Raw genomic sequence first — 13,701 nt, 5'->3', positions numbered from 1 at the left:
GTGGGTGGTGGATATCTGGTGATCTAACATCCAGTGCTTCTATCTTAACCACCTCCTTTAACCTCAGCTCCTGAGGCACCCGGTACTGCCAGTTTGCAAGCCTTTTGAGGGTTTTGCAGTACAAATTATTTTGGTTCATGTCTATACCCACTAGTGGTTTAGGATTTGACTCTCTAAGGGCTCTGAGTCAGTTGCCAATTTTTCATCTACTTCATCTGTTATTTTATCCTTATTTTTGTTCATTTCTTTTAAAAATCTATTTACTGTAGGTTAGTAGTATTTCTGGTGAGAGATTAATATGTGCATGAAATATGCCATCTTATTCTGGAACACAGCTTGTTCTTTTCACTTAGTTAGAACTTGTGAATTCCATTTAATCCCTGCAATAAAAGTTCCATTGTGAAGGTTGAGTATTGACTCATGCTTCCTGGACTTAAACAAAGTCTCTGCTACCAAAATAAGATGAATTGTTGAGCTCAGGGATAGTGACACTGGTGCTCAGGTGATAAGTGCTCTCACTACTCCTAAGTAAAATAGAGGAAATGTCAAGGAAGCTTGGCAATTGGTTAACCATAGTGTAGAAGGAAGGTGGTAATTTTTGAAAAGTTTCTGCTTTCTCTTCGCCATGTAAAGGCCCAAATGGAAGTGTCAGATTACAATATTTTTCTACTACGTTGTTTTTTTACATGGCAGGAAGAGTAGAAGTTAGTTTTTAGAAAACTGGCATGTAACTTATGAAACTACTGCTAGCTAATCCTTGTAGTACTATGCTAAATTAAAAGATAGATGATTGGGTATGTCTATTTTCTGGCTAAAGATGCTCAAAAGATAGTGAAAAGAGTAAGGGAGAATAAAAATTGATGTTTTGATAATTTATTTTTAAATATAGTGTTGTATTGAGTCTTTACAAAAATCCTGTATGACATCTATTCTAAACACCGTAGTCTTTAAACCAAGGCTCAGAAGAATTGACTAAGTAGCTAAGTTGAGTAATTTGCAAGACCAAAGCAATACTGGGATTTAAACCCAGCAGTGGATGACTGCATATCCTTTCTACTGCATATTGCCACCTTCTTGGAATAAATTTGACAGTTGTTGGTAATCGTGCTATAAAATTGTGGTAGGGAATGCCCTTTTTTCTTTCTTTTCTCCTCACAATTAACAGCTAAGTATTGCTCAATCAAAAGCAGTTACTCTTACTTTGCTCCTTGAAGAACAGGCAAAGTTGTTGATTTTATACCCATATTAGAGATGAATGACACATGTTTGAAAACTTCTTTTTAGCTATTCCTCTCGATTCCATATCTTGAATATACAATCTCTAATTGTAGTTTAAAATGTCTGCTATGAAGTACATTGAATTTATACTTGGACAAGACTAACTCCAAACACTGATAATAGAAGGAAATCAGAGGTGTTGATGGGATTCCTGCGTATGTATAAAATATATCTCCTAACTTAAGTAAATGGATAAACATTGATTAAAATCTATTTTCTATTTTTGCACATTTAATATTAAAAGGAAATATTAAGCAAGATTCCAATGTGGATGCTCATGTTAATTATAGCTATATTCCACTTCCAGATTTATTATCTATGTCAAAATTCCAACTTTTCCTCCTCATTCCTCAAATATTAGAAATTCTATTCTGCTCTTATCTTGGTGGATCAACTTATTTCCGTCTTTATAGTAGGTCTAGCTGAAGATGATTACTCTAATCACTATTTTTAGGAGATCTCCTTATTGAATTTCCCTTCCATTTCCTGCAAAGATGCATGATTGCCATGCTGAAAACTTTTTGATGCTTCTGTTTATGTTTTAAAAGGAGAAATATTCTTTTAGAATGATTATTACTCCCCAAAAGATATGACAGTTACAAGTGCTCCTTATCCTCTACTGACTGCCTTTTGCTTACCTTGTTTCTTGTCTACCCTGGACAGGTGTCTTGCACCTGAAAGACAGACTTTCTCTTTTGCATCCAAACAGTCGTTAAGCCCATCTTCCTCCCTCTTTTTATACTCATTTATTGAATATCTACCATTTCTTTACTAGGCATTGGGGAAGTGAAGGTAAACAATCCACACTCACTCACAGGCTTCCATAGTTCTACAAAATCATGGATGCCTTAAAGATTTATGTATGCAGGACTTTAGAAACATAAGGGAATGGGGTGGTGGGATTGATTAGGTCTCCCTAGCAGAAACCAATCTAGGAGGTAACATTGAGATACAAACTCTTTTTCTCTAGACCACCTTTGCTCCTCTAGCTAAAACATCAAGTGAGGCTTCATGTTCTTCAGAGAGCCTAAAATCTACCCCTTCACCCAGGCAAGAATTAGCCCCTCTTTCCTATAGTTTTCAAATGACTAAGTTAATACACTTAATACGGCCTGTGTTATACTTATCATTTTTTGTTTATATATATGCCTTCTCTACTATGTGGAGATTCTTCAAGGTTTTTTATGCATTTTAAATCTTCTGTGTATTATGAATTTTTAAGGCCCCAGTACTTTGTATTTTCAGACAGATTTATGGATGATGGCTTTAAATATACACTCAATGAGTGAACGATTGTAAAAAATTCTTAGAGAACACCATTGTCTTATCATTTGCTTGCTACTTACCAGTTGGTTAATTCAAAATTTTGAAGGTTTTATGTTAGATCATGGATTTAATAGTGTAATTGTACTTTTAAAATGAGAAATTTGTAGATTTTTTTTTAAGTTTTGGAAAGAAGACTATTTTTCAGTATTTCAGGACTCTTGTGATTCTATCTGAAGTAGGTTCTATACACTAAAGCCACTGTGTGTGTTTGACACTACCTAAGTAGGATATTTTATAAGGTGCATAACTTAGTCTTGTCTTATTGTTTTCTGAGGTCCTACTGTTACCACTCTTACATTGGCCATCCTTAAAATTAGTTGGATTTTTAAGCTTTGCCTCTTCTAGAAGCTGTTTTTTGTTCTTTTCTTTCTAACATTTTATGCCTTTAGTTCTGATGTTGGCCACCAGGTAGCAACAGTGCCTTGAGTAGCTCAAGTCTCATAAATAGGAAACTGTTGTAGACAGACAAAAAGATGAAGTTGTCTGCATTCAGGAAGGAAGGAGTAAGTGTCCAGAATCCTCAATTTTTAATTCCCCCGGCACTGCATCCTCATGTTGTCTATTGCAAGTGCAAGCATAAATTTATGCATAAGCATAAAAAATGCAAGCATAATTATCAACTGTCCATGAGCAGCCTCCCTGTTCTGCCAATCCATCGTTACTGCGACAATTCACTTCATCTCAGGGCCAGTGAAATACAATGAGATGAGGGGCAGGTGGCAAGGGGCAACATGGATCATGCTAGGAAAGTGTGTGACAACTGCAAACAAGAAGAGACTGAAATAATAAAAAAGGTGTAGGGAGAAAGTACTTCTTTCTTTTTACGGACATATCTAAAAAACCCATAATATTTATGAGATTGTTTTTTAACCATGAGAAACACATTTATGCTGATATAGAAAAATCAAATATGTTATTTTAGATTTTTCTTCTTCCTTCACCCTTAGCGATACCTCTGGGTATTCTAGTTGTGCGTGGAGACTGTGATTTGGAGACTTGCCGTATGTACATAGACCGCCTACAGGAGGTGAGTTTATTTAGCCAATTTTTTATTCTCCTCAACTTTCCATTTTTGTAAACAATTACCAGCCATATATATTTGCTTCTGAAATGATGCATTTGGAGAGGAAGTGGAAATGTGGTGGCTTTGTCCTTCAAGCATACGCTGTATGTCACCCTCTCCCACTGTCTCTGTTGTTCACTCCTCAGATGGTTGAAATGGGAAAGCATTGACTACAGGGTGCTGTTCCATAACTATAGCTTGGAACTTGTGTGTTCCATAACTATAGCTTGGAACTTGTCATTTTACCAGACACATACCTGTATATTTGAGATGTTCAGAATTTCAACAGGGACTGATAAATAATGAAAGAAAACAGTGATATTTAATGTTTTGTGTCTGACACTTATGTCAGAGACAGCTAGATTTTGTAAACAAAAAAATAAATAAAACTTCTATGGGAAAGAAAAATCCTCTACATCTCATAGGAATTTGTCAGAACACAAAAGAATAATCTATTTTTTTTCTCAATCTAGTCTTGCTTTAGAGAAACAGAAAGGAAGTGACCCCGTATATGGCACTCCCATAAATGTGAACTGCACCAGCAAAGCCAGGAGACCCAAACTCATCATTACAATTGTTGTTGGTTGTTTTTGCAAAAATTTGAGGGGGAGTCTTAACCGTCTCCATTCCACAAATTGCAAAAAGCATATATGACGATTTCTTTATCATTTTTTTTGATGAAAGATGTATATTAGAGTCACTTTTCTTGGGTGTGGCCTAGACATTTGTATTTTTAAAGCTGTTGGGTTGTCTTGATACCCCTTGATAAGCAATTCTGTCCCAGACAACATGTTATACATAGGTAAATATTGTAAATAAAGTAGACACATACTGTTTAAAATCCCTCTGAGTTGTAACCACTTCACCCTGAATATTTGATTCTGTTTCTCTTGGTAGAAATAAATTCAGGGGAGAGGCACATAGTGATGTGAAAAATTACTGATTTTGAGAAATAGATGACAAATATTGAATACTGATGTGGATGAGAGAAAGATGGTCAACAAATTTTACACTTACGGCTTCATTAAGCTATTTTGACTGAGGATAGCTGCTTAAACAAGTTAAAATACGTGTATTTTTAGTGACTCAGGTCCAATTCTGTTAATATGTTCCCAAACTTCTAGTATCTCATTTCCCAAAATAATGTTTGTATTTTGCTGTGGAATCTCACTCCAGAAACCTGTAATGAAAAAAAGGAATCATAATTGGTACCAAACCTTTTTACCTTTTTTTAAAATTAACACATGTAGAGCTTTGTTAGCAAGACTTCACAGTAGAATAGTATTAATACACGATTGATGAATTGACTTTGTTAAAAACCAACTTAACTAACTTAATAGCATGCTTAATGCACCAATATTCAAGTAAAAGTAGGATTTTTAAAAAAGAGGCAACTCAACAAATAAAGAGGAAAAATTTTTAAAACTAATGGAAAGTAATGTGATGAAACCCTGTGGGAAACAGGTGTAAGGACAAAGGTACCCAGGATTGCTGTTATCTGTAAATAGAATCACTACACTCATTAGCAAGGAAGCCTAGGAGGCATGACAATGGTGACAAGTTCGTTATAAAACTTTATGAAAGGAGTCAGGCTTTCACAATCTGCCAGTAAAACCTCATTAATTTCAACCCTGTTAATTTGCACTTTGTGATAATGTGGAGGTGATTGGTGATTTTCTCTTTGTAGTCTATGAAAACCCCTATTTGCTAAGGGACTTATCAGTATAAACAGTTACCATGACAGTATGTATCTGGTCTAAGGTAAAGAAAAGCTTTCTAAGTGTTTAAAGGGATTTCCAAAGCCTTCTTCACAAGCCAAAAGTTTATATGCACATTAAATATAATCCCCATTTATCAGAACAAAATTGCCTGTCTTTTACTTCTGGTGTCCTCTATAGGAGATTGAAATAATAATATAACACTTACCTCTAAACACTATGTAGGACTTATAGGTTTCAACAGCTTAATGACCTTCTCTCAGTCCAACTTGGTTTGCTTTTATTATTTCTGGCATTACCTTCTTTATTTAACCTTTATGAATTTGGGTGTGTTAGATACTTTCCAGATGAGCATAGTAATATTAAATTGGGAGTTCAGTTGAGATCGAGTTGTGGGGCAGCTTGTTCAAACTAATTTTAAGGTATGGATTTTCTTTTTTCATTTTCTCATTAGGACCTACAGTCAGTTTCTTCTGGCTCCCAGAGAGTTCATTACCAGGTAACAAATAATTGACTCTCCTTGTTTCTTACCTTCTGGCCAAATGAAGTCCATCTTTCAATTAATGTCTCATTTTGATTTAGAGTTCACATCTTCCCTAGGGATAGAGTTCATTCTAAGAACCTAGTGAAAATGGTATTCTGATTCTTTTGCATTTTCCTGATTTTGGACCACCCTAGTCTAGCACAAATTTAGACTGTGGATTTTCTCCTAGATCATTTAGAAAAGATTATAAAATTGAGTGCTTTCAGTAACAAATACCAGAAAACTCAGCTGAAACTAGCTTAGCAGGGAAAGGGTCTCTTGGTTCACATAAGCAAAAAGTCCAGATCAAGGTGGATTTCTCATCCCATTTGGTCATGGCTCACACTCCACTTTCCTGCTGGTCCTTCTACTTTGTTCTCCTCTTCCTGTCAATTTTACCTCTGGGCTAGATGACTTTGTGGTCCAAGATGACTGCCATTAGCAACCAGGACTATGTTTTTTTCCATCATCTCCTGAAAAAGAGAATTCCATGCTTCCTACAACCATCAAGCAACAGTTTTAAAATGTAATCTGAGTGGTTCATCCCGGGTCTTTTGGACAATCTAATAAACCCAATCTGCCTCTCTCTATGGCCCATATAAAGTCTGTAGGAGAACACTCAGTTATTCTTTATCCCAGCAGACTTTGGGGGTGCAGTTTCTTTCCAACTTCCTCATCCCACTTGTGATGCACAGATCTCTTCAGCCATCCTCTTATGCATTAGATTTCTCAGACATGATGTAGATCCTAGTACACAGTATTACTCCCGACTGCAAGGAGCCCAAACAAAGCTCTTTGACTGGTCTCATTAAAGCCCTTTTATCTGAAGGCTCCTTACCCTGCCCTGTTAAGAGGAAAGGTATGTGGGAATCACAGCATGCCAACAATTCTCTCCAAATAAATCTCTTCAAACCCTTCATACTTCCATGTGGGGAGGAATATAACTATGCCTAAATTTATAAATGTGAAAATCCTGGTTTAGCACTTCACTTTGGATTTTTATGTCTATTTTCCCATGCCTGAAATTTCCAATTTAACATCCTTTAACATAAATAGAAAACACAATAATTTAAAGAAAAACCTATACCTTGTAGCCTTCTAGGTATTCCCCCTACCAATGATACCCTCTACTCTTGGCTGAAGCAGCATATCTTCAGCCTTAATGACAGGAATGGCCTTTGTGTTCTTATTTGTGTATTTATTTCTCAAACAACGTATCCCACACTTCCAGAGTTCTTTCTTCCGTCTGTCTGGCCTTGAAAGGAAGAAAAGTCACTTAGGATATGTTTACATTAAAAACAAAACAAAATGAACTTCTTCTAGACTGTTTTTACCAAACACTAGAAGACAAATTTCCACCTAATTTCTTAGATAGAGCAAAACTTTCATCAGAGTGACTATTTGCATATTTACCCAGAGCCACTATCTTGGTGTAAATTTTATTTTAAAAAGCATAGTGCTTTCACAATAGCAAAGACATGGAATCAACCCAAATGCCCGTCAACGATAGACTGGATAAAGAAAATGTGGTACATATATACCATGGAATACTATGCAGCCATAAAAAGGAATGAGATCACGTTCTTTGCACTGACATGGATGGAGCTGGAAGCCATTATCCTCAGCAAACTTATGCAAGAACAGACAACCAAACACCACATGTTGTCACTTACAAGTGGTAGCTAAACAATGAGAACCCATGGACACAGAGAGGGGAACAACACACACTAGGGCCTGTTGTAAGGGTGGGAGGAAGGAGAGCATTAGGAATAATAGCTAATACATGCTGGGTTTAATACCTAGGGTATGGGTTGATGGGTGCAGCAAACCACCATGGCACATGTTTACCTATGTAACAAACCTGCATATCCTACACACGTACCCAAGAACTTAAAATAAAAATTAAAATAAAAAAAGCATAGTGCTTTTAAAGGTAAGAGCTGATCTCTAACAATTGGCAGTAGTAGTTATAAGACTATGAGGATATTGTCTTTAAGAGTTTATACTTTTTCCTCTTGGACATTTCGAACCTTTAAAACTTTATCAAAATATGTTAGATTTATCCTAGCTAGGTTTATGAAACTACTTTTATTTATTATTCCTGGCTTATACAATGTAGTCATTTTTGGTGTGAGAGTTAAAATTCTGGGTATTTTGTACCATATTTTTTTATGCCCTATCTGTAACTATTCATGGAGATCAACGGATGGATAAGATACTACAATATGAGTGAGTTATGTATTGCATGTATTGTTTGGTAATAACACTCAGAAGGATTAATGATATTTTTCTATGTCAAAATATTGCTGCATTATTTTGTTTACTTACAGTCAAGTCAAATCTTGGTGTCAAAACCGCTGCATTATAAATGCCACATCAAAAGGTTTTGTGTGCTGAACATCTAGGATAACGAATGCAGCGATCAGGGATGAGTGTTAGGGGTGTCACCTTTTCCCATATCCTTCCTTAGGACAATGAAGGAGCCAGAAGAGTGATAAAAATCAGGGGCCTTTGAGCATGAAGGAATGGTTGGAACAAAAAAGATCCAAGAAGCCCAGAATTTGCTCATTAAACAGGAAAGAAAAAGAGACTGTGTTAGAATTAACGTGGCCAGAGCACAGGGAGAAGCTAATGAGGAATTTCCTGAGCAGGGCAAGGAGAGCTGGTTGAAGCACGAAGCTGGGAGAGATAAACTTTCATGTTTGGCCAAGATCATCAAAGGAGGAATGGGTTGGAGGCATAGGAAATAGACTTCTGTATTAGCCGTATTAGTTTTGATATGTCTGTTAGATCCAAGGGGGTTGGTGAGTAGGCAGTTGGGTATACGAATATTAAACCTCATTAAAAAATTCAGGCCCAGAGATAGAAATTTTGGAGTCATCAGCAAATGGATGAATGGTGCTTAAAACTACAAGACCAGAGGAGATCACTTAGGGAGGAGTTCAGTTAAAGAGGAGGGCCCAATGTTCTATCTATGTTTACTCATGAGTCAAGAAGAGTGCAGGTTCAAGACAGCAACTGGTCAAGAAGAATCATGGAAACTGAGATAAGCAGCAGGGAAGCTGGAAATCAAGGAGAAGGTGGTATCACGAAAGCCAAGAGTGAAATGTATTTCAGAGAGGAAGGAGTAATGGACAGTGTCAAATGCCATTGAGAGGCTGAAAAGATATGGATTGATTTCTGTATTTTTTTCTAGGTGTGTGTATTATAAAACACATGGGATATAGGTGCTATTAATTTTTATGTAGAAGGTGACTGGCAGGAAATTTAATACTAAATCTTTCATTTCTTAGTGCAGAAACTGATTACATCAGAATGCCCTAGTTTGTCCCGGTGGGAATAAGGAGTGTTATAGGTGAAAAAGAAACATGAACGATGAAATGCCTTAAATGCCTGTTAATGAAGTTTCTTGTCTATGAGATGACATTAAATATGCTTGAAGGATTAACTGTGAAGAGAATAAATTAATACCAGTATGTTTGAAAACTTGAGAAATTCCTGTCAGCTCACTAATTTGCAGCTAGGATTTTAGCTGACTGTTTTCTAAGACCAGAAAAATCTCAAGAGAAAAGCAGCATTTAGAAAGGTGTACACGTGCCCAAGACACCTTATTAGTGAGCCATATGGCAGTTTCTCGCCACTTAAGCATTTCATTGCTTTGGTTTCTTCCTTTTCCAAATGCATAGTGAATTGCCAACAAAGCACTGAAGCTCAAAAATGACACCTCATGTTAACCTAACAAGGTATCATGGGTTATACAAGAATGTGTTAGATATTTATAGCCTGTTGAAAATTCCTGCCTACACCATCTCTGAGGTCAAAATTCAAAGACCCCTCCATCCTAATAGCATCGATGTAACCTGTAACTAATATGTTTTACAAGCAAAATGCACTGCACTTGCAGATTTAGGATATTCTTGAGGTTGCCAAATGAACAAGAATTAACATAAGAATTGGACTCTACCTGCTTATTTGATAAGGGTCCTTTCTGAGGCCACCTACTTTGAGATAATTCCTTCTCTGCTTCCTCCCTCGAAAGCATGATATCCCTTCTTAACCCCAAATCACAAAGGTACTAAGGAATAGAGGCAGATGTGCCATTCTAGTGATTTCCAGCTGGGAAGAATTTGCTCCCTGTAGGGGACATTTGGCAAGGTCTGAAGACTTTGAAATCTGTTGGATAAAGGCCAAGGATGCTGTTAAACATCTTATCGTGCACAGAGAAGCCTCCTACCATGAAGAATTATCCAGCCCCAAATGTCAATAGTGTAGAGCTTGAGGAACCCTGAGTCACTCTGATGGTTCTCAGTACATAAATGAGAACCCCAGATAGGTATAAGACCTAGATGAGGAAATGGAAAGGAGAAAGAGAGAAGAGGAGCAAAAGAAAAAGTAGGGATGGAGAACAGAAGGAGGCATTTATAGATGTAGTAGGGTAGAATAAAGAGAGAACTAGGAGCAATTAGAGGGGTTTTTTTGTAGACACCCTGGGTTTCCCCATTTCCCCAGGGTGATGCTTTATGGGGCATTAAATGGTAGGAATTATAACTTGAGATTTTAGTGCATACCACAGGATTCACCTGTAGGTGCAAAAATAGATTCAACCAGGTGATTACTTTCTCTAAGAATTAATTCACTTAAAAATAGTACCAGAATGGTTGGAATATTTAAAAATAGAGAAAACATTATTGAAAAGCCTTTTCATTCTTCAGGGTGGTACAGAGGTCTTTCACTTTCATAAGAAAAAAAAAAAACCTCTTGGTCATATCGGAGTCTACATTACTTGTTCCTCCTCTGATGTCCTTTGTTCCTACATGCCTGCTCTTCTGGAGGACCAGCCTGTGTTGTATTCCATTAAAATTGTGTCTAGTTCTAGGCAAACAGCATTTTCCTATAAATATTTCATTCATCCCCTTTCTCTTTATTCTGGCTGTCCTTATTCATCTCTCTCCCTTCTCTGAAATCTCTTCCTCCTCCATTTGTTTTCTGGAGTCTAGAAGAGTCCTTCAATAGATAGAGTGGGACAAGGTTTAGAGAGTCTTCCTGGGAATTGATTTATCTTGTGTGAGAGAGAAGGACAGTACCAGCTAGAAACTTTGGAGAATGCCATTCCTTTGGACTAGATTAAAGCTGTCAGAAATGGGTCAAATGAGGAATTAAATAAGACTTGCCTAGGGTCAGGTCTGTTGTCTGTTACGAGTGAAGACAGTACTGGAGTTGTCATTATTGCTAATGGAGAACTTTCTCACACAAAGGGACTCTTGAAAATGTTAGAATATTGCTTATTTCTATCTTCTACCCCACTGTCACTGTTTCTTCATCTTCGAAATCTGGGTTGAAGAATGGCCATGCCATTTCTGTATTCCTCCACTGTAGGAGTCATGAGTGGTAAAGTAGGTTCGAGATGAAGGGGTTTTAAGATATTAAAATAAATAGTAGCAAGCCTATTTGGGGCTGTAGTTAGACAGAGACACATACATACCTATTTGTATGCAACATTATGTTAAAAAAATGGATAGATGGCTTGTATGTGGGAGATGTTGGGGCAGACAGATGAGAATTTTGAATGGGTAATGAGAGAAATTTAAAAGTAAGGTGATTATTGATTGGCCATTATTAAATGAGGCAGGGATTCCCAAGCCATAGAACTTTTGTTTTGTTTCTGTTTACGTCTTTTCTCAATTTTATGAAAGAAACAGAATTTCATTCACATTGAAGGCATAGTTCAACACTAGGTGAATATTGCTTAATTGGAAAACTTACTAGTGTGTGATGGGGCTGCTGTGCCTTCATTAAATTATGTGTGCATCAGCTATGAGCAATTGCATGTAAATTAAGGGTAACTTTGGCATATGCATGCCAAATAGTGGTTCAGATGATTTTCTCATCAATTTTATATAATTTATGCCAGTTGGCTTTCAGAAATATATATATATGAGGAATGTCAGTTTTGTGTTTGTGCATGTGCCTATATTTTTAGCACAAGAAACATATTTTCCATTAATATATATCATAAGAGAAGATTCACATATCAGGGATTTTTGAAATGAGCAGTTTTTGCTAATATTATTCATTTAAAGAGCATGTAATTTTAGAAGATTATTATATTTAAAATAGAAAGGAGCATGGTATATCTAAGGTTATGTCATTTGGCCTACAGCAATGACAGTTGCATTCATCTAAACCACACCATTTATATGAAGAAAAGTAACAGATCCAAAATGGGCAAGTCAAGTATCTTATCTCTTTGATGAATCATTGATTTGATCATGCAATTTGAGAGGACTGGGGAGACTAGAGGCCCTAAATTACCATTGAAAGCTTTGGATATGATGGTTAGAGGCACAGTTCAGGGAAATATAGCTGCATTCATACAATCCTATTGCTTCAGTATCTACTGTCAGATGCTTTTGAAAGACGCATATTTTTAAGATCGTATTTTTTCTCTCTATTGGAAAATAGGTCACTGTACATTTATTTAATGTGCAGCATTCACAAATCAAACATACTCTGACCATTCGTGTTCTTGTGTAGTGATGAGAACATCGCCAGGTCCAACCTAGAGCTTCCATGAAGCTAAGGTCTGTCCTGGAACCAATATTCACCCCCTTTCCAGGAGCCATTTGTTTTTCTTACTTCCTATTTCCTTCCAAGTCTAATTCACGGTCCACATTGCACTGCTTTTCACCCTTCTGCAGAGACTAGAGGATGCCCCTGAATCAAGGAATCCTTAATGCCAGGGCTACCCAGTCTACCAGTCTTCCAGACCCTCTGAGAACAGAGAAGGTGTTTACCTGATGTGAGCTGTGTGGATTAGTAACGAGAGTTACTTTAAACACGAATTAGAGAAAATTCAGTAACACCTGTCTATTAACATCACTATCACTCACTTACACTCCAATTATTATTATTTTTTTGAAGTACAAGAGAAAGGTGTATAGATAGACGTGATGCAGGAATTATTTGTACCCTGCGTACGGAAGAACCCATTCATCTGTGTGGTCATGGTAGGTTAAGAATGTGCGAGCATAAAAAGTTTATGGACTATCGTGGTAAATTGTGAATTCCTGTCTGATATTCTGCTTCTCTTTATTCCTGCTCCATTTTTAACCCATACAATATGCATTTCTCTCTGATATCAAGGTCCTCATGGTATATCTCTTGACTTTTATAAGCTATGTGTGTTCTGCAATCTGCCAGGTTTTATAATCTTGGTTTACCTCAGTTTTGCTATTGTACGTAATTCTAGACTTCTGTTTGGTTTTTAACTCTCCACCCAATGTAGACCTTTATGGTGCGCATTTTTGTTTTCCCACATTTATACAAAGTTACGCACATAGACATACATGAATACATATGTGGGGATTGTTGTTTAAAAATACAAATGTAGCTGGGTGCAGTGGCTCATGCCTGTGATCTCAGCACTTTGGGAGGCCATCATGGGCAGATCGCTTGAGCCCAGCAGTTTGAGACCAGTCTGGGTAACATGGTGAAACCCCGTCTGTACAAAAAAACAACCCCAAAATTAGCCGGGCGCTGTAGTATGTGCCTGTAGTCCCAGCTACTTGGGCAGCTGAGGTGGGAGGATTGTTTGAGTCCAGGAGGCAGAGGTTGCAGTGAGCTGAGATTGCACCACTGCACTCCCACCTGGGTGACAGGGTGAGACCCTGTCTCAAAAAAAAAATAAAAATTGTACTAAAAATAAAAATGTGTTTACAATTTGCATGTGCACACTATACATATTATACCACAATTTATTTTTAACAGTAACGTACCATGGAAATTCATCTTGC

General features: G+C 37.0%; 1 protein-coding gene across 6 annotated transcripts in view; it reads left to right on the top strand.

The window, feature by feature from the left end:
- Nucleotides 1-13,701, top strand: part of DGKI (diacylglycerol kinase iota) — a 479,960-nt gene that overhangs the window by 366,839 nt on the left and 99,420 nt on the right. For all 6 annotated transcript variants that reach the window (XM_034965048.3, XM_034965050.3, XM_034965049.4 and 3 more), the window contains 2 exons: nt 3,552-3,631; nt 5,840-5,884. In XM_034965048.3, coding sequence (XP_034820939.1) covers nt 3,552-3,631; nt 5,840-5,884 — 125 coding nt within the window. The remainder of the gene's footprint in view (nt 1-3,551; nt 3,632-5,839; nt 5,885-13,701) is intronic.

The sequence above is a fragment of the Pan paniscus genome, chromosome 6 (genome assembly GCF_029289425.2).
Source record: "Pan paniscus chromosome 6, NHGRI_mPanPan1-v2.0_pri, whole genome shotgun sequence".
In the NCBI taxonomy this organism is placed as follows: Eukaryota; Metazoa; Chordata; class Mammalia; order Primates; family Hominidae; genus Pan; species Pan paniscus.
This window is presented reverse-complemented; position numbering and strand designations above follow the sequence as displayed.